The sequence below is a fragment of the Palaemon carinicauda genome, chromosome 24 (assembly GCF_036898095.1).
Source record: "Palaemon carinicauda isolate YSFRI2023 chromosome 24, ASM3689809v2, whole genome shotgun sequence".
In the NCBI taxonomy this organism is placed as follows: Eukaryota; Metazoa; Arthropoda; class Malacostraca; order Decapoda; family Palaemonidae; genus Palaemon; species Palaemon carinicauda.
The window spans coordinates 69,677,121-69,699,368 of record NC_090748.1 but is presented as its reverse complement, the minus strand read 5'-3'; the positions used below and the strand labels follow the sequence as shown (position 1 = coordinate 69,699,368).

The 22,248-nt window shown below is 37.2% G+C and overlaps 1 protein-coding gene across 5 annotated transcripts in view; it reads left to right on the top strand.

The window, feature by feature from the left end:
- The window catches only part of LOC137618144 (uncharacterized), a 165,291-nt gene extending 146,161 nt beyond the window's left edge, over positions 1–19,130 (top strand). For 3 of the 5 annotated variants that reach the window (XM_068348171.1, XM_068348170.1, XM_068348173.1), the window contains 2 exons: positions 5,932–6,101; positions 12,012–19,130. In XM_068348171.1, coding sequence (XP_068204272.1) covers positions 5,932–6,101; positions 12,012–12,588 — 747 coding nt within the window. In that variant the 3' untranslated portion in view covers positions 12,589–19,130. The remainder of the gene's footprint in view (positions 1–5,931; positions 6,102–12,011) is intronic. The other 2 variants (XM_068348172.1, XM_068348174.1) reach the window with 1 other exon arrangement.
- The last annotated feature ends 3,118 nt before the right edge of the window (positions 19,131–22,248 follow it).

Below are 22,248 nucleotides of genomic sequence, written 5' to 3'. Positions count from 1 at the left end.
TTCTATGCTTCGACTGATCAGTAGGAATCTCTTTTCGACCATCTGTCTGTGACATCTCGGTCACTACAACTGTGGATTGTTGTTGAACCGCTCGAAATGGATATGCAGACCTCTCCATCTTCCTGTTAGGTTGGGGACCCACAACCTTAGAAGATTCTCTTTTTGAAAGGATGCCCCACTTTTGGAGAAGCCCTTCTTTCTCCGTGGAGGCGTTCTTAATCACTTTCTTGACTACCTCGTCTGGAAAGAAGTCTTTACCCCAGATAATAGCTTTCTTGTATCGTGTTTCGCTGTTGCGTTAGCTAACACAAACTCCCTACATGTTCTTCTAGCCTTTGTAAAGGCATGAAGGTCTTTTACCAAAGTAGCCATATGTATTTTGGCTAAGACCTTAAGCATGTCTGGGGTATCTTGATGAGCCGAACAGAACTCTATGTAGTTCTGTAGAGATAGGGAGCCTACAAGTCTCTCCTTTGTTTCTTGTTCATCCTGTAAGAGGAACTCAGACAATTTTGGAAGATTTTCCTTAAATTGTAGACTGGCGACATCCGCCTCAAGTCTTCCTACAGAAAAGGTGGAATGGGCCTCCTTCCAGTTCTTCTCCTGTCTGGGAAATGCTAGTGACAGAGGCTCTCACTCCTTGAGTGTAGGACACGGTTTACCTGTCTCTATTGCCTCAGTGACTTATTTGAAAGCCTTCTCCGTAAAGGGGAATGAAATTGAAACAGGAGCAAGAAAGAAAGAGTGCTTGTTACCCGGTGTGGATACCTTCGACACCGTGTAACCCGCCTTTTCTATGCTGCTTGATAGGATAGCCTGTGCTTTATCATTGTTGAGAATCATAACCTCCTTTGATTCCGTTCCTTTTCCTGATGTTGGTTCATCCTTCAGTCTAATGAAACAGTTCGGGAAAGGGTCAAAGCTTGGCCAGAACTGGATTTTGTCCAAAGGAACAGCACCCATCTCCTCCGAGATGTAGAGTTTGCCGTTTAAAATCGGCATTAGCTCCGCAAACCTCCAGGGATTGGTTGTGGAGCATGTCAGAAGGTCTTGATCTATGAATGTTTCGTACGACCCTTTAGGAGCGACAAGTGGAGCTTTACCAAGCTATACCTTGCATTTTGCTTCCTGCTTTGTGCTCTGTTTGCACAAATTTTCTACTAGATTCTTGACTTGGGCCCATAACTGGTTCATTCCATCTAAAAGAGGGATAGAAGGCGGAGATATCGATGTCGTTGGCCCATGAGCCTGTTGGGACGGAGACGATTCCAACCCGACATTCTCCCCTTCTTCCCGTGGGCGCCTTTTGCCCACCTTCCCGAAGGTTATCTGGCCATCGGGAAATGTACCTCGTGTCTGGGGTACCACTATTTCCTTACTCGCTGTTGGAAATAGTAACCTACGCATCTTGTCATTAGGCAGGTAAGGTCCCGGAGAGATTTTCTGAAAGCCTCTCACCCAGTTGCGTAGTTTGAAACGAGCTGCATCCCTAGTCTCCGCCGACTTGGGATTCTTGAAACCTTCGGACAATAGGGCCCGACATACTTTGCAGGCTTGCGGGTTCCAATGCTGCAGGTGTTCGAAAATAATATTGCCGGGGGCATGAAACCTGCATGCATTATGTCCGTAAAAACACTTACTCTTAGTTTGCAGAGGACTGCAACACATGACATCTGGCGTTCCTCCTGTTAAGAAATGAAAACAAAATGAGTATACGATTGATTATCTCACTGATAACCAATAAATCAAAAGTCATATCTTAACAGAATAGCTTAGGATTGCAAGCTATAAAGGGATAATAGGAGACACATACTTGTGTATCCCTTGCAAGCAAATGCTGGTACCTCCCCTCAGTATTAAGTGATAGGAATTTCCTTTTCGAAGGAATTCCAACTGGAAAAGGGGGTTTTCTAACCTCTAGGGATAGGGAAGTGTATACTTCACTGTCCCTTTCATACTAAATACTGTGGGGTACGGAAGACTGATTTCTCAATCAGCTTAACGAAGAAACACTATTCCTTCAATGTAAGAGCGGCTGCAGCATAAGCTCACATGAGGATACCCAAGATATGCTAGAGATAGTTACTGTATAATCATACTGTAATTTTCTATTTGCAGTATGCACTATATTGCAATATACTGGCTACTGTATTATTATATATAGTATGATCCAGCCAATGTGTTGCCTTTCTGGTAAGCAACTGACTGTACAGTCCAGCTGGCATGATGCCAACTGGACTGGGAAAAGGAAAGACATATATTTGTATATATCCCACCCAACTTATTTGCTGTGACCCCCCTTACAAAATTAAAACATAGAGTTTCCTAATCATGGAGACTCGTGGATAAGGGCTCTGCCCTTTAAGGGTTAGGAGTGTAATCTCCAGTCCTTAAAATTTTAATATTGCAAGGTAATCTGAAGACTAATTTCTAATCAGAATATTGAAAAATTAAATTCTTTCAATATGAGATTGGGTTCCACAAATATTTGGGTAGGATTTTCAAATATATTGGAAAAACACTACTAGCATAAAATATACAGAAGCTTTCTATTTGCAGTATATCCTATACTGCAGAAATACTAACTACCTGTATAAACATAAACTGTAGTACAGCCAGCATGTCGTCGGCATAGCTAGCTAATGCTAGCACATCTAGCCTGCTAGCTAAAAGAAAGAGAGATAGCATGGAGAACAGGCTACCTAATACTGTACAGTATATATATACAGTAAAAGGGCGGTAAAAGTCTACTATTACTACCTTCTCCAGAAAGAAGATTCAAATGGAAGGGGAGAATATAAAATTCAAGCTTCCATCCAGCTACAGTACTGTCGCCAGCAAGGATCTGTCTAAACCTTGCCGGCCGGCACCGCTGGCCAGTACTGCCGGCCTGCAGTATTAGTACAGTCGGCGTGCTGCCGGTTGAGCAGGCACCATTCTGTGCCGGCCTGATAGGCAGCACCCCGGCAGTAGCCACTGTTGCTAGCAGTTCAAGAAAGAACTGAAGAACCTTTGTAAACAGAAGGGACTTCCCACTTACAGCCAACATGGCCAGCAACTGCCCTGGTTGCCTGCCGGCAGTCACCATGATTGCCGGCCGGCAGCAGCCATGACTGCCGGCTGGCAGTAGTCTTTACTGCCGGCTGGCAACTAAAATGGTTGGCAGCTCACAGCTGTCATTACTGCCGGCCGACAGATGTTAAGACTGCCGGCCGGCAGCCATCAACTGTAAGAGGGGGAGTCTGGTCGATCCCGGCAACCCACCGGCAACAGTAAGGTTGCCGGGATTCGCCAACATAAAGGGATAGAAGGGAAGGGAAAAGAGGGTCCTGTGAAAGGTACAGCAGGAGCCGGCCATAGCCTGTCCTGCCCCACCTAACAAACAGCAGGAGCCAGCCATAGCCTGTCCTGCCCTACCTAACAAACTCCGTTCCTGTATTAGAACCATCCCAGGCGGCCAAAGAATTCTATTCCTTAGCCTAGGGTTAGATTAATACAATTAAGAGGTTGGTAGCACCCTCGCCACCACCTCTAAGGGAAAGGAAACGAGGTTGCAGTGCCAGTGTCCCCTAAGCATTAGAAGAATTCTATTCCTCAGCCTAGGGTCCACTAACACAGGACTAGTCTGCTAGGTCACAGGAAGAAGGGTCATATCGTACAGACCCTTCAGGAGTGGCCTAGGGAGGTCTAGCCTCCTATGTCGGTAGCCTAACGTAGCAAAATAATTCTATTCATCTTGCCAGGTAGCTACCGACCACAGACTAAAAACTCTGAGATTCTGGCCAAAAACCCCAAAAACCTGCATCTGCGGTTACAGAGGAAGGGCAGAAAAAACCGTAGGAAAGTCATGCCTGAATTAAAAATTCGAGGCCGACCCGCTAAGGGGGAAGAGGGATTACCCTTAAACTCCCTTTTTTGAGAGGGGTAAAGTTCATCCAATTAAAAGAGATACCTATCTCTGCATAATTGAAATCACCATACACAAGGGTATTCGGGGAGTGTCTAACGTATAATAACACGCCTAGGTTAAGAACCTAGGCGAGACGAGATCTCGAATACCTCACTCTCCGAGACTAACTATACGATCGACATGGAAAGGAAAAATATGCACAATGTAAATATCTTTACAAGAATATATTACCTAAATAGCTAACATAATAAAATAATTAATTAATGATATATGAAGCTATTTAAAAACTGGGAAGTCGTTCTGCTAACTAAATAACATGCCCAACGAACGACAGCGCTCCTCCGGTACAGGCTAGCTCTAAACACAATAAATTACTCAAATTTCACTGTGAAAAGGAAGCTAAAAAACTATTCATTGTAAAGACCCAATACTCAACTTTCCGAAGGCGAAAGAAGTTGGAGAATGCATGATAAATCCTTGAAAATCGATCGAAAAGTTAGATCAACAAGGAACACCACTGAGCAAAATCGCTACAAAATTAGGAATGTCCGCCATCCTGGGAATGGCGCTGGGGTGGTGGTCAATAGTAGTACGGAAACGGGGGTAACCTTGTTACGGCCCCCTTCTATTCTTTTGCCACGTCCCCCTCGAGGCGTTAACGCTGTTTGGGATGCAGATTGCTATGTGACGTGTCAAGAATGCGTCCTCTGATATTATGCGATATCCTTGAGGAAATTTTAAGGATATTCGCTCCAGGAGTTAGAATTCTGGAACCTGAAGGTTAATTCTCTGGGAATATCACTGTAGTATATAATATATCCTTTAGAAGCTACCTTAGGAACTTCCATCAGGACGACATGGCTTGAGCCCAAAAAAGCCAATTGTTAAGGTAATATACATCTAATAAAAAAACTCATTTAATTCAACATGAGTGCTGATTAGTGGATTTTGTTGCTTTATTTAGTAAGGGATGAGGAGAGCTGGACTTTCAAATGTTATTGCAAAATTGTTGGAAAAGTCTCAATTGTTTTTCTAAGTAGCAGATACGGTAAATGTTGGATATCAAATTTTTTAAGCTCAAAAAACCTTCTCTTAAACAGTATTATTAGTTATCATGAAGTAGTTTAAATCAGATCACTCACATTTCATTGTGATCATTTGCAGTCTTAATTATGTTTATCATAAAATATAAAATGAAATTGAAATAATTACCATTTAAGGAAGCTTGACACAGATAGGAAGAGACAAGAGACTACCAATATGGCACTGAAAAATCTCTGGAACTACCTATAGAGCACTAAGGCACCTTGTTGTTGGTGTGCCATCTATGAGAAAGATTTAAAAGTAATATGGGGAGGAGGACTTCAAATAATGGATAAACACTGCTCCCTTGACCAACATTTAGAAGAAGTATTTAACATTGATAATATGTAAATTTATCAAGAGGGTTGTGATTTTAAGAAAGTGGTTTCTTTCCAGCAAAATTATTTTTCTATGTGATATTTATTAAAATTTTAACAGAATAGATTGAAATGTCAAGATTTATTTCTCAAAATTTATTTTCTTTACTTTGCGTTCTCACTTCACCCTTATATCTAGTGACGCTTGGACTTATTTAACATATAATTTTCCCCTTAGCACTGATAACTGGCATATTTTAACTTCCTTTGCTTCTGTGGGATCTGTTAGTTTCCTTTTCATTGTAGTGTATTCTTATATGCTCCATTTCTAAGAATGTGGTTGACCACAAGTGCAGGGATAACTTTGATTTTGTTTGGTGTTGCAAAGATGCATATCCTTTAGTTAAATCATATACAAGAATGAATGATTTAAAGTTTTCAGGCATCCTGACATCTAAGGTCATTGACGCCGTCATATACAAGAAAAAGTTTATGAGTGATGTTTTTAAACTATTTGGTAGATTGTTTAGCTATAATGTAAATTAATTCTACTAACTAGGCATTAGTTCCAGTGATCTTTATTTTTCTTATAACTTAATCTCTTGTAAATTATTTTAACAGGTACGTAGTAAATGGGAACCTTACCTGCGTCATGTCAAGGAAGTTGTGGGATCTAAAAGGCTTAGTCACTCAAAATTTTCTACATCTGGAAACGGAACTACAACTCGTGAACAGCTTTCTTTTAGCTCAACAGAGAACAGACTTTCTATTGACCCTTCCTCTGCAAGCAGGTAAATAACCTTGATCATTACAACAATCTGTTATCACTGACAAAAGTTGTAGTGTAACTCATGATTTTATCTGAAATATACTTCATATGGTACAAGGAGTTCATCTCCTAGTCAACATATCAATATTAACTAAGTGATTGTTTTTAAGTCTTTTTACAGCTGATTCATTAATTAAAGCATTTTGGTTACTCTTTTACTTCAATGTCACACTAAGGTTGAAAGAGATTTATGCTCTTGCATCACAGGGAATTTGATTACATGGTAGAGACAAAGTAATTTTAGTGCTTTTTGGTTTTATAGTTTACCCATTACCAAGGTTGATTAATCTACTGCTGCTTCCTATAGAGGATGTGACCTAAAGGTGACCATGCTCACAGCACACTGTAGACAGTGCTACACCTTTGTAAATGCACTGCTTTCTTTCATTGTTTTCCTGTGATCTCCCTTTTACTCTCTGTCTGCATGTCCCACTATAATGATTGTTGAGTCTTTGAGTCCTGCTTACAAAAGGATAATTTAAACTGACTTTATGCGATTACAGAAAAGGGACAAAAATTTATATTTAGGTACTTTAGGATTATGATAATCTATTACAGCCATATTATTATTATTATTATCATTATTATTATTATTATTATTATTATTATTATTATTATTATTATTATTATTATTATTAGCCCAGTGAAAAAAGGAAACAAGACAAAATGTAATATTTTATGAGCAATTACAACATTGAAATAAATATTTCCCAAATGAATTATAAAAAACTTTAACAATACAATAGGAAGACATATAAGATAGAATAGTGTGACCGAGGGTACTCTCAAGCAAGAGAGCTCTAAACCCAAGACAGGGGAAGACCATGGTACATATATTATATATTATATGCTGTTTCAATAAGAATTTTTTTTTATGGAATTCCCTCTTTGTTTGCAATTAGTACCACTGATTTTTTAATTACTAATTTTCATAAACTTCCCAGCTAAATACAGTGGAACCTCTACATCCGAACGTATCTACATCCGAATTTTCCAACATCCGAAGTGAAATTCGAGCAAATTTTTGACTCTACACCCGAATTTTATTTCGACACACGAAGTAAGCAATTTTCGTCGTACGGTTGTATCCGAATTTTTCGACACGCGAAGTACAATTCGAACACGTTCCGACTCTACACCCGAATGTTTTTTCGACACCCGAAGTAAACAATACTCGTACGCGTAGTCGGTGCTCATAGCGCCTGAAGTGTTTTTTATTTCCGCCGATAGAAGGCAGCACATCGACCTCGGAGGGACGCTCAATTAGCGGGTCTTGGGTCAGTCCTCTGTTCTCGTCAGCTTCTTGCGGTTGTGTTCTGTGCGTTCTGCTATTAACTCTGTTTTAATCGTGATTTTTTACGTGCATCCTTTAACGGTAATTTACGTAAAGTATGGGTCCTAAAAGGCTTAGTTTTGCCAGTGGTAGTGGTAGTGATGAGAAAAGGAAGAAGGAAATGCTTTCTTTAGAAATTAAGCAGGAAATTATTGAAAAACATGAGCGTGGCGTCCGCGTGAGTGAACTTGCTAAACAGTATGGCCGTAATATGTCGACGATCTCGACAATCCTTAAACAGAAGGAAGCTATTAAAGCAGTGAAACCTTCTAAGGGGATCACCATAATTTCCATAAGCCGTACCCCTATCATAGAAGAGATGGAACGACTTCTACTAGTGTGGATTAAGGATAGAGAGATCGTTGGCGACACCATCACCGAGACCGTTATCTGCGAGAAGGCGCACGCCATCTTTACGGACTTGAAGGAGGAGAGCTCTGGGGGTGATGCTGGGGAGAGTTCAACCGAGCCTTCCTCAGATGATTTCAAGGCATCTCGTGGCTGGTTCGAGAAATTTAAGAAACGGTCCGGGATTCATTCAGTTGTTCGCCACGGAGAGGCTGCTAGTGCGGACACAAAGGCTGCAGCTGACTTTGTCAAGAACTTCGAAAAGATCGTGCAGGAAGAAGGCTACGTAGAGCAGCAGGTGTTTAATTGTGATGAAACCGGGCTGTTTTGGAAGAAGATGCCGAGTCGAACCTACATCACTGCCGAAGAGAAGAAATTGCCTGGGCATAAGCCAATGAAGGATCGGTTGACTCTTGCCCTATGTGCCAACGCTAGCGGGGACTTTAAATTCAAGCCCTTACTGGTTTACCATTCAGAGAACCCTAGGGCCTTTAAAGCACACAACGTCGATAAGGATCAGCTTCATGTTTTCTGGCGATCCAACTCGAAGGCCTGGGTCACTAGGCAATTCTTTGTGCAATGGGTTAACCAACTTTTCGGCCCTTCTGTGAAGAAGTATCTTCATGAACAGAAATTGCCTTTAAAGTGCCTGCTATGCCTTGACAATGCACCCGCTCACCCCCCCGCCCCGGACTTGAAGATGATATCTTCGATGAATTCAAGTTCATAAAGGTGCTGTATCTTCCACCGAATACCACCTCTATCCTCCAGCCCTTGGACCAGCAAGTCATCTCTAATTTTAAGAAGCTGTACACCAAGCACTTATTTAAGCAGTGCTTTAATGTCACGCAAAGCACCAACTTAACTTTGCGTGAATTTTGGAGGGGCCACTTCAACATCGTGCACTGCTTGAAGATCATAGATCAGGCTTGGGTGGGATTAACTCGACGGACCCTCAATTCTGCCTGGAAGAAGCTGTGGCCTGATGCAGTTTCTTCCCGAGATTTTGAAGGTTTTGACCCCGAACCTGATCCCGTGGTCGGTGCAGCGGAAGCCGTAGAGGAAATCGTCTCCCTTGGCAAGTCCATGGGTGTGGAGGTCAACGCAGATGACGTTACGGAACTCGTCGCCGAACATCACGACGAACTTACCACGGATGAGCTCAAGGAACTCCATGCTATGTCGGAGCACATGAGTGATGACGAGGAAGGGAGCGAGGAGGTAGAACATGTGTTAGGTTCGGCGCAAATAAAAGAGGTGTTAGGAAAATATCAAGACGTGGGCGACTTCATCGACAAATACCATCCAAAGAAATTGCAGGTTTGTCGTGTAGTTTCTCAATTCGATGATGTTTGCCTAACTCACTTTCGAAACATTCTGAAAAGCCATACCAAGCAATTATCTATCGATAATTTCTTTAAAAAAACTGCGAAGCGAACTCGTGATGAAGAGGATGTAAGTGATTCGAAGGAAACGGCAAAGAGTGAAGCGAAAGAAAGTGAAACAAAGAAAACGGAAAAGAGTGAAGCAAAAGAAATTCAGTCAATTTTAAATGTAGAGAGTGAAAGTGATTAAAATTACGTAATCATCAAAAAGAAAAAAAGAAAATGTAAAAAAAAATATAAAATATAAAAATAAAAAAAAATAAGCTAAGTTATGTTAAAGTTCACTTAGTGTAAGTTAGAATAAGTTACGGTAGTGTACGTTTATCGTAGTTAACCTCTCTACCTCCTCGCCGCCCGTCCGTCTCCTCTCTGCGTAGCAAGACTAACAACACCTGCGCTGGAGTTTCTAAGGTAAAGTGACGCTAAAAATCTGTTTCTTATTTATAATTTTTTGCTAATTCTTCTTATTTACATGTCTATTCTTCTTATTTACATGTCTATTATCTAATTTAGTGTTCATTATTCTCATGGGAAAATTATGTGTAGTAGTTTATTAAGAAGTTATCATAGTTTTTTGGGCTCAACCACGGATTAATCCTATTTCAATGTATTCTTATGGGAAAATTTGTTTCGACATCCGAACATTTTCTACATCCGAAGTTGGTTCTGGAACGGATTAAATTCGTATGTAGAGGTACCACTGTATGAATTTTTCTCATGTTTTCTTTAAAGTACTTGTACCTTATTTAACATGATATGAGTCTTATTTCTTGTATCATGTTATATAATGTATATTGTATTTTGATTGATTTTCAGTTTCTATACCAATTTACTTGTATCTCTGTAAATATTTGAGAGTAGAGTCAAAGTGAATTTTAACTAAAAATAGATGCCCCCTTTTCTTGTATATTCACTTATCAGCAGGGAAGAAGACTAGAGGTGTGCGAGGCGAATAGGAGGGAGGCCAAGAGGCAGTTGTTAAGACAAAGGGGAGATGAAAGTTAATGGAATTAGAATCTTGGTAATTTAATAGAAGTTACGAAAAAATATTGAACTGTAAAGCAATCAGGATGTTACATGACATTTAGACTAATAGAAAATGTTATATCTTAAGAGGCTAAGGGAATAAGAAGTAATTCATTAAAAGTATATGGAAAATCAATCGCTAGTAAGATGATAAGAATTATAAATGTACATGGAAGAAGGAAAAGAATGGAGTGTAGAGTGGGAAATAGTTTTGCACCAGAAATACAATAAGGAGAAGAACCATTACAGTATGGAAAGTAGAGAGCAATGGGTATGTTAGAGAATACTGAGAAACTATTGAAGGATCAGTTGAAAAATTATAGAAATTGTTGAAATTGATCATTGTCATTTATGCTTCATGCCATGAAAATCAGCGATGGAGGCGTCTTTATAGCTTTTGGCAAAGAGGGAGAGGTGCCAAAACAAGCAATTAAATCACCTCTAGAATAAAAAAGGATTCTTGAGTAAAAAGATATTGTAGATGCATCAGAAGAATTTAGATGCATATTGGTTTCCATGAAGAATCGGCGCTAAGTTCTTTATTATTTCTCGCTTAATATAGGAACTCTATAGATGTGGAGGTAAAGAGGCCCTCGAGACCTGATATATGCTGATGATTTGGTATTCACCGTAGAATCAAGAGGAAGAGGTCTTTGGTGTTATTAAGATATAAGAAGATAGGATGGACAAGTGAGGATTGAAACTCGATTTGAACTTTATTCAGTTTGGTTCTGCTTTCTTCAATTCCTCTCAAATGTGGCATTCTCTTCCATCGATATCAGTCATTCAACTTTTGAAGCTGTTGCTCTCAATAGGTTCACCCTGCTGTTATACATATTTTTAGTGGATCTGTTGCTCTCAGTAGGTTAACCTTGTTTTCATACATTGTTTTTATTTCATCCTGATTAGTATTAGATAAAGTCATTGCACTGCCTTGACAAAAACATTCCCTATACAGTATAGAGAGACGTCTCACGTGCCAATTTACAACTAACTGTTATAGCACTAAGGTTAAGTTAGGTCTTTCTGCCCGACTGGTGATTAATCTCAAATGTCATAGAAAGATAGAAAAAAATTATCACGGAGACTGGTCTTCAAAATAGAATTAACTGACACAGCCGAGTGTAAAACTGTTTTTTTTTTTTTGTCTAGGAGCTACAAAAAAAAATATATACGATTTAGTTTTGGGGCTAGTAACTAATATTAAATGGCTTCATGGGCTAGGTGCAGAGGCTGATAAATATGCAATCACATATTTTGATTATTTAGTTGTTCAGTAATAACAAGAAATCTATTTTTTTTTTTTAAATAATATTTTGATGAGTCTCACCAATTTATGGTTTTGAGTGCTCAAGCAAAAGTGGGTAATTTGAAGTTTCATTCTGCTTTTAAAGTGATAACAATACTCTTATCCTAATTTGGGACTCTCTCTCTCTCTCTCTCTCTCTCTCTCTCTCTCTCTCTCTCTCTCTCTCTCTCTCTCTCTCTCTCTCTCTCTCTCTCTCTCTTTATGGTAGGAGGATTGTTTTATTTTGTATAAGTGTGGAGGTATCAGTGACCTTAGAAGTTGTGATGCCTGTTAATTCCAAATCACTCAGATACTAAGTTTGTACATAGTACCATCACCCTTTTCAAAGTCTTCTTTAAGGCTAAGTAAAACAATGGTTATTTTGTTACACTATCACCTTAGAATTGCGTTGTTGAGTTTTTGCTTTACAAATAACTTCCTAATCATGAATAGCATAAATGTTAAAGTATTATATTTTTACTTCTGTTACAGCAGGAAAATCTCAACTGGATCACTGACAAGTACAACTGGAGTTCAAATTCATACACCAAACAACATCCCAATGGATACTATTGCTGAACATTCTGGGCCAGAGAGCTGTCCAAATTCAACTCTCAATGGATATGCATCTTTTCCATCTAATGAAAATGATAAAAAGTCTCAGAACAAGATTGGAACTGAAAAATTGGATGGAAATGATGAGTTTAAGTGTGAGGGAAATAGATTCCATGATAAAAAAGAAATGTCAGATTGTAGTGGTGATAAAAATATCCCTATTTCTAGTAATAAGGACAACATACAGAATTCTGGAGAAAAATATCCGGATCACAGTGATGATGGAAAGAAAGAGTCAGTGAGGAAGAATGATTCCTTAGTGAAAGAAAGTGAAGGTTTAGAAAATGAAGATAAAAAAGGAGCTGATACATGTGAAGTTACAGTGAATGCCTCAACAATAACTGTTAATAGTCCAAATGAAGAGACTGATACTGTAAAACAAATTTCTTATCCATATGTACATGATAATCATAGTTTTGCAGTTGAAGAGGATGATGAACCAATACATGTATAATGAAATTCATTGTGCTTCGGGTAACAAAAAGGCAAAATAATTGTATTTATAGTATGTATGAAAAATCTAAATTTGAAGACATAGCAGACTTCTTGGATCTATTAACCTTGTGAGAAATACCTCAAGCATCTTTTGTATTAGCTTTGAAAGTAGTTGAGATTCAAGTTGGACAAAAAACTAAAATATGGTTCAGTCAAGTTAGAAAATCATTTACTAAATCAAAGAATCAAATACTATATAAGCACCGAATCCCAAAATCAATTAATTTCATGTCATACGGAGTTAGTATAATACAATTTTATTTGCTAGCAATACTGTAATGCCAGAGTGTTATGGTGCTGTAGTTGTGCAAGCTGATGTTTTGCAGTTGACAGGGTGACCAGATTTTCAAAATTGAAATAAGCAGGAAGTTGAACGATATAGAAACACAACTTATGTTAAGATATGCACGTAGTGATGCAGTATAAAGTCCTTCTCAGCTAGGTCCAGATTGTCTAGCACTATTTCATTGACTTTTCTTTTGTTTTCAAGTGCATTCATTGTAGTTTTTGTTACAAACAGCCGTTCATCACATGTGTCATAGCATTAAAATACTGCAATCAAACATGTTTTGCAGTTTTAAAGGATATTATAACTAAAATTTCACTAGTATGTTGTATTTCTTTTAAATATTGAAAATATAGGGAAAAAAGGCGACCCGGGGAGGGTCGATACAGGACATGAGACAAATATAAATATGGGACAATCCTATCAAATATGGGACATCTGGTCACCCTGGCAGTTGATGCTAACCAGTATGTGTTCTGTTATTATATGGTTGTTGACTTTGTACTGTATATAATGCTATATAAATGGTAGAAGATACAGTTTTATTTTCTGTAAGTAGATCTGTATACTTAACTGTTCTTCAGTACGAAAGTAAATGTGCACTATTTCTTAAGAATATACAGTTCACTATATTATTTGTGTCTGGCATAGAATAAAAAACATACAGTATAAGCAACTAAGAGGTAAATATGTTCTTTATTCTACAGCTTTAGATGGAAATTCAGTTTTGCATCTGAAAACTAAATGTGTAAAATAGTGAATTTAATCATTTTTGCTTCCTTAAATGTGCCTAATGGGCACAGAAATGCTAACACTTGAAAAGGAAGAAATTATTTACTGAATGGTAATAGACTTAGCAAAAGTCAGTAAAATCAAATTTTTGTAAATATTTTGCTGATGTATATTTAAGCTGACATTTGTGTTCAGCCTATAAATAGAATGAATGACATTGAAAAGACTATGTATGATGTTACTTTTAAGTGTATTTTGCTAGTCAATAGAAAGGTAGATATAAGCTTAAGTGTCATGCTGATAATTCATACTGTACATGTGTTTCAGGTTGTGTTCTTTTAGTGAATTTAGGTGCCAAAATCTAGGTTTCCTTTACAACTTTCAAGCAAATGTCTTTTAGATGTCTATTCATTTGGAAATATACCTGGCTAATGCTGTATAAACCAGTTACTGGAGGGCCTTAGGAACTACAGGACTCGCTATGATTCATCTGACTCCTTGTTTGAGCTTTCATCTTCCTATTCAAGAAAAACTAATCATTTCTCTATGGAAAGATTGTGGGATCCTCAGATGCTTACATTCGGAGGAGAAAATTAATATTTCATCACAATCCCATTCATCATATACAAATATACCTAAAGTGTCCTCAATAATGACAGGTTCACTAGTTTCCATCAATCTCGTAACTTATTTTCACGAACACTTTGCTCTGAAACTCTACTACATTACTCTATTGTATATTCTCTTTACCAAATGTTTGCTTCTTGTAAGGGATCAAATTCTACAGTGCCTTTTTGTTATTACTTCAATTATATTCTCATTATTTTTTCATCTTTTTTTTTTTTTTGCTTTTTTCAGTCCCTTCATTAGTAAATCTTAGTTACTTATTTCTTGTGTAATATGCCACCTGATAATACTTTCTTCCTTATGCCTCAAAGTACTTGTCATGGTATTTCAGGTATGAATTGTTTAGCTTTCATGTTTCTCGTTGAATAGTTGGCCAATAGTTTTGGTACAGCCTATGAAGGCGTATCAGTTCAGGTGTTCCAAGAAGGCTTTCAAAATGTAACTGCTTCTTCTGCCTCAGAATCTTCATTCTCCTTTCCTTTTTATGGAATCATCTTTTAGAGGTTGTGGTGTAGTTGGCAGATAATGCTTGTTTATGCTGAATCCTTCCTGCCTGATTGTTGTCTACTTTTCTACAGTATTGATCTCTAAATCCACATACTGTACCTATGTGATAGAACAATAATCTTCATTTGCTTCACATACACAACAGCACTCTTATCAGTCATGCCTCTCGCACCCTTGCTTTGCCTTTTAAACTAGGCAACACCTTCATCTACCTTTCACCGTGTTCACTCCATTCCAGCCTTGCTTGCTTATTGAGACACCCAATCTTGCCTTACCTGTTAACCAGACTTCCTGCTCACCACCACTAACAATTTCTTCAATTTAAGGTCTTTGTGTTGGTGTGATCATACCTTTGGTAGGTTGTGGCACAGCAATTAAGGAGATGCTGCTCACTCCTTTAATTATATTGCTTCCTTTGTCAAGGTGTTTAAAGCTGATTTTGCAGTGTTGATAGACACTTCCCCTGCTGCTTGCTGATGTATTTATCCCACTATCAAAAAATATCATACTTCCAATTCCTAGATGCCTGTGTCCACAATGTATTGGCCCTCTCACTTCTGTTGCCATAGAGGCTGATCTCTCTCTCTCTCTCTCTCTCTCTCTCTCTCTCTCTCTCTCTCTCTCTCTCTCTCTCTCTCTGAGGGATTATGAAGGGTAGGCTTGCTTTGCCCAAATTATCATTGTTTGAGGTTACACTTGCAAGGTTTCCCCAAAATATTGGGATCATATCCATTTCTGACCATGGTGTCATTCTTATGGCCGTGAGAGACTGGACCAACAGTAAATGATCCAAAACCAGTTTCCAAGGCTATTGCTCCTCATGATGATTGTAAGAGCTCACATCAGTCTAGGAAAAATATAGCAGCAATCATGAAGAAACTTGGCAGTAGTTTTCAGCCATAGGACATAAAATCTTCTGTGGATTGGAATCACCCTTAACCCTTTCTTCTCAGAGCTGGAGGACAGGTCCCATATATTGGCAGCAAAGTCACTGCATGACATCTCCTTTTTGCCTTCTTCAAGAGATGCATCATCATCAACTTATCCTATATGATTGGAAGAAGAGGTGTACCATCTTTACCCAAGATTATCGTAGCTAGCATAGTTTTTGACAGGAGGCAAATTGATCATCTACCATCCACACTGAACATGCCCTCCTTTTATACGATTCCTACGACACCAACATCTTGCCATATGCCAAACACATCTATGCTTACCATGAAAGTCCATTTTGATGCCTTGAAAGAACTATATTTGCTGGTTGATCACATTGACAAAAAAGAAAAAAAAAAAAAAGAAAATTCATTTGATTTGAAGGATGAAACTTTCTTTGATGTACTCAGGAAGAGTGCCCTCCTAAACCCAAGATGGAAGTTTTGGCTGCCAAACTAAAGACTGATTCTATCAGGAAAAATACATCCAACTGAGTATTTGTCTTCTGTTACTTACATCTATTTATGGTGTTATCACTAATCTATGGCTAAGGATGGAAGGGAGAGGAACTACTAATGATTCCACCCCTCTCATATCTCTATTTTTTATATTTTACTATCATCATTTGAAACTTAACAAGATTGGGAGCTGCACTTCTCATGTACATTATCCCTCTTAAGTGATGGAGTCTATCAGTAAGCATGTCCCTGCATCCTTTACTCCAGGCCTTGCTTTCTTTTCTGTATCACAATAGGGTATGATTAGATGTTTTAATGTGATCTGCTTGCATTTTTTAAGTACCAGGAAGGATTGTACTAAGCATCAGATGGCACCACTAATGCTAAGATGTTGTTTTTGCTGGACAGGTATGTATTCTCGAGATATACTTGGACTTGGTTGGTTACTGTTAAGTCAATATAGTACTGAAACAGAGGGGCTCAACCACAAAGTGTTTCTAAACTTTTGTCCTCGGTGAAAATCAAGAATCTGTAAATTTCTGAGCATTTAGTCCCATTCCTTTCCATGGAGACTTTAGTCAAGCAACATGTGGAGAAATTCCCCTAAACTGCAATTAGGATCGGGGGTGTTTAATAACATTATCCTGCTTCACGGCAATAGCAGTTGGCATCAGAAGAGAGCTTTCTCTTCTCTGATGAAACATAGTATATAGAAATTGTTGTACTGAATCCTTTTTAAGTTAGCAGGAAATTATATGCATGCATTAAGCAAATTATTGCCTTAAATAGACTTAGATTTGGTTTAGGACAATCAACTACACATGCAGTTAACAATTCATGGATGTGATAGCCATTCGTATATAGGGTAAGACCCCTTCATTTTATTCACCTAATTTGTCATGTTTGTTTTCATCCATTTTTTAGTATGCTCACCTGTCTATATTTGCAATTATTGTCGGTCTATACAAACTTTCATCTGTATCTTTTGTCTCTCCTCCCTGTCTTATTTGTGTTTTGTGGTACTTCTTAATTACTACTCTCCTTATCTTCTTTGATTTTGTGAAATATATTTTTCCTAAAAAGGCAAAATAAAACTTGTTCATTTATGTATAGCAATTTATTTGTCCAAGATATTTATCAAGACATAGCTGATCTTACACATGGTTGTGTAACTCACTCCATCTGTATGATACAAAAGTAAATAACCCTCGAATATTGTACTGTACTTGGTCATGTGGATGTTACTTGATGTCTATCCCAACTAAAGGGATCTCATGCTTTATTGTATGACACATTTAAATGATGAGTAATGAATGGGTAATTGGAGATTAGAGGGCTTCATAATTGAAGATCGTGGATGTCATTCACCTAGCAAGGCATTTCCAAATTATTGTACCTCCTCAGAACCCAGGTTTTTTAAGATGATCCTTAAGTTGTTTTTTTCACAGCTTTTTTCAATCCCTGAAAATTATTCGAAAATATAAGCAGCTCAAACTTTGGGGAAGGGAGACTGCCATCACAACAAAATTGCCCCAACAACAGGAGTATTATCGAGTCCTTAGCTCAAAGAGCTCAACTGTAGCTTGATCTCCTCCACCTTTGTCAGAAAATTTTGTCTATGTTTAGCCTACATGTATAATCTACCTTTATACAAAAAAAAGCCATCCCATCTGCCTTTAAAGAAAAAATGTCTTGCTTAGATTTAGGTAACAAGCCTCTCTGTCTGCAACAAGGCTGGCGATTTTAAAATGTGATACCAGTTGATATATTGTGATTGGTGAGTTTGAAGTATAGAGCAACCTCTCTTTTTCACATTTCCCTAACCAATAGTTTTTTTTCACTTATCTGCAAGATGAAAATATATGGATTATGCCTAATCATCACATGTTAAAACAGCTCTGTTCCAGGTTCCTTAAAACAACTCTGCTCCACATTTATTGAAATGATGCTGTTTCTAGTTCTCCGTCAAATATTAGATTTTATCTGCTAACCAGAACAAGTACCCTTACAGTTATTTTATTCTCTGCAGTATCGAAAAGTCTTTTTACATGTCCATTGAGAAGAAATCTGCCAATAATAGAAGTGAGTGACATGGATTACCAATTCCTGTCTGTTACATAGTGCAAGCTGGTCATCAGTCACCTTTTCCTTTCACCTTCATTTTATTGCAAAAATCCCCTTGTTTATTCAAATGTTCCATTGAATTCCTTTTCCATCCCCTTTCATTAGGATGCACTAGGCATTAGCGAGTTAAGAGATTTTAATGTGTTTTTCTTTATCACTGTCGATTGGGTAATTTTTTTCTACCTTCCCCATGTCTTTTCCATTTGTATTTATCATTCACATATGCAGTAATATGGTATGCTACCCTTCATATGGTATAAAAATACCAGCTAGATATTTGTATTTTAACTGCTTTATGTATTTAGTTCATTAATACTCTACCGTTATTTTTTATCATTCTTAATCAGTCAGCTTCCATATTAGGCCTACCAAACAAACAGGGTCTAACATATAACTTGTACTATTTGCAGCACTACATTTTCAAGTAAACTTATAAAATTAGAGTTTTATATGCAGTGCCTTTTGCTATTTTTCCTCAGCCATTTTAAAGAACTTTCTATTTAAACCCCCCCCCCCCTTCATGTCTAAGTAGAGATTCAGATATATCTAATGCAGAGGTTTATTTAATGCAAAGATGAGAAAATACAATATATTTTACTTTGTTTTATCATGATTTCCTTCTCCCTTCTCTCCAATTAAGTACAGATGCTTCTTTTCGGTAGCAAAGCTTCATACTCATGCAGTAGATGATAAATGTAGGGTTCTTCCCCAATAAGAAAGTTCTCTCACTGCCTTTGGTAGTAGGATTCATTTTTCTAGAAAGTGTCCATACTTTACTCCACCTCAAAAATTGTAAGGTGGTATAAGACAGTAGTTTAAAAGAAAATAATATATATATATTATATATATATATATATATATATATATATATATATATATATATATATATATATATATATATATATATATATATATATATATATATTTAAAACATACTACCTCCCCAATTATGTATCACCAATATACAATAGTACTTTCCAGGGCAGGAGCTTATTCTAAAGAATTATAAAAGAGTTATTGTACCCTAAAGAGTTTCCAGATGGAAAAATGTAAGGAACCTTCTTGTAACCTTATTTGGAAACTTGATTATTTGTTATATGCTGCATGCTTTGTGAATATTTTTACTTTTTCCTCCAGGACTATTTAAACAAGAATATGTATTAGTACAAATTTCTCAAAAAAAAAAAAAAAATTGAAACAAAAAAACTGTATCTTATATCTTAAATTTTTTAGATAGAAAACTCGTTTCTTTTGTTCCATGTTTTTAAAATTTAATTATTGTAAAGATGACATAAATTCTAAGGGCCCGGCCAGACCAAGCGCAGCTATTGGCGAGGTTAGCGGCAATAGGTTATGGCGGCAAATTGAAACCTTAGGTATCTAGGTGGCCAGATAGGAGGCGCGAGGCTTCCCGCGCCTCCTATCTGGCCACCTACTCAAGATACCTAAGGTTTCAATTTGCCGCCATAACCTATTGCCGCTAACCTCGCCAATAGCTGCGCTTGGTCTGGCCGAGCCTTAAAACATGTTTTGGTAGATCAAAATTACCATGCCTGGAGGTATGAAATGTATACTGCATAACCTACTCAGCATTTCAGAGTTTAATATAAACTAAGGATTTAAAGGGTTAATCATTTAATGTTGAAAACTTTAAAGAAAAAAATACACCAACAATGTCTAGCATAACTCATTAGTTGATGTGACCTTTTAATGATTTTTGTAAGGTTGCAAGTCGCTGTTCATGATTATTTTCTAAATACTGTAAACAAATAGTTTTTAAAACATCCACTTTTCCTTTTAGTATGTTTTGTGTGACAAATGTATTGATTTCATTTGTGTAAATAGTTGGCAAACATTGTACATACCTACACAGTACTGTGAATATACTTCACTATGTTAAAAATCACAGTATAGTTGTTAAGTGTGAAAATTTCTTGTAATGGTTGTAATCATTGTACTTTTATTAAGAATTAAAAAGAAAGAATTCATGTTATTAATTTCTTATTCCTTGTTAGTGCTAACTGTTCCATGTTAAAAAAAAAACCAGAAGAAATATAAATTGCTATTAAACATGCATGACAAAAATGCAGATTACCTGAAACTCAATATCTAAACATTATTTTTACCCAATCTCTTAACAAGGTAAAATATTTTGAAAATTCACAACAATCTTTTTCCCATAAATACATATTTACCATTTAATCATGAGTCTCATGACATCAACGTTTTGAAAATCGTATTACCCAGGGCTGATTAAATACTTCGAAAATGTGTTAAAGAATGTTGTGTGACACTTCTCACCAGATGAAGTTCATAGTGTGGAACTAAATAACTTAGGCATCTGGAAGGTCTTCCTCTTGACTGTGTAATGCGAGTATAAAACAAACAGTAGTTTGGCCTACAAATTACATACTGTAGTTACATAAAAGGAATTTCATTGCACTCATACAGAATACTGAGCATCTTTTTAAAGGACAGTGAGACGAGCTATCACCAACAACTGACAGTTTATTCTGTCTGTCTGTATAGATTGCCTTACCTTGTGTAAGACCCGGGCTCTTGCCTTTGGGCAGCCCAGAAAAGAATGTAATTTGAATTGTAGAGCGTTATATGTGTATAAAAGAACTTGTAACTTGAATAGGGTGAAAAGGGATTCAATTAAAAAGTGATTTTATTACTTTAAAGTTTAATGGTTTAATCTACGTTAGATTTAGATAGCCGAAGCTAATTGATGTAAGGCCAAAAAGTAGTAGTAGTTTCGACTGAACTGCTTATCCTCATTCAGCAGCCTAGTTTATTCAAACAGGTGCGAAAATATAATACAAGTTGCGGACGGAAATGTAGCATGCGTGCTGGCGCCAATCTGGCTTGAACCAACCGCCACAAAATGTGTTTTTTTTTCACACGTACAAATACTTGAAATACAAGTCAATGAAATAATGTAACGAAATGATAAATAAATGAAATTGTAGCTCCGAGGGAGCGGAACAAATATATATACGATTATCTGTCACTGTGTTTAGGCCACTTAAAATTGTTGAATGTCAGCCTCTAATTCACAAACAATGGGGAGGGTGTTGTAGTTAATTAACTAATATCATTTTTATGCATTTGATATTTTCTAATGAGTGTGAATGTTAATTTTATAATGATTCAAAGCACCTTTAACACACTATCAATTGTCATAAATTACAAATAATTTTTTGTTGCAATTATAACCACATCTTGATTTTGGGAAGTCAAGAAAGGATAGGGGATATGGTATTTAAATGCACAATGAACAAAAGCCAACACAGAAAAACAACCTGGATTATTTATCATTAATAATTTATTAGATTGTCTTATATATCAATACAAATCTTTAACGTTGGCAATTCTGTCACTATGTCAAACAAATTGTTCATGAAGATGTTGCAGGGCTTGCATTGAGGGTCATGAAACAGTATGTATGACTACTGGCCCTTCCTAATTTTCAATAGAGTATTTTAGTGCCTGTTGTATTGCAATAAGCTCTGTCTGCAGGGTGGAGACATTGTTGGATGTCCTCCAGCATGCTGTGAATTTACAGGAGTAGACTGCAGCTCCCGCTGTTTGGGTTCCAGGGTCTACTGTACCATCTGTATAGTAGATCTGTGACCCTATTGTCTCTGCAGAGTGTATTGCTGCTTGTGCTGCATTTCTTAGTTCCTCTATTGTGCAGTTTTCTTTTGCCCAAGGTGCATCAAGCAACCAGTCCCTTAATGTAGGGATAACGGTGGGGAAGAAAAGGCCAATTGACGTTGTCAACTGCGCTTTAGTTTTACAAACTTTTGAATATTGTCAGTTGTATATTATTTAAAGCCACTCATAATTAATCAGTATTTAATACATTAAATTCCTATTCAATGATACTGACAAAAACTTATGAAGGAAAAATAAGAATATGACAGTAATTACAAAGTTTACATTTTAT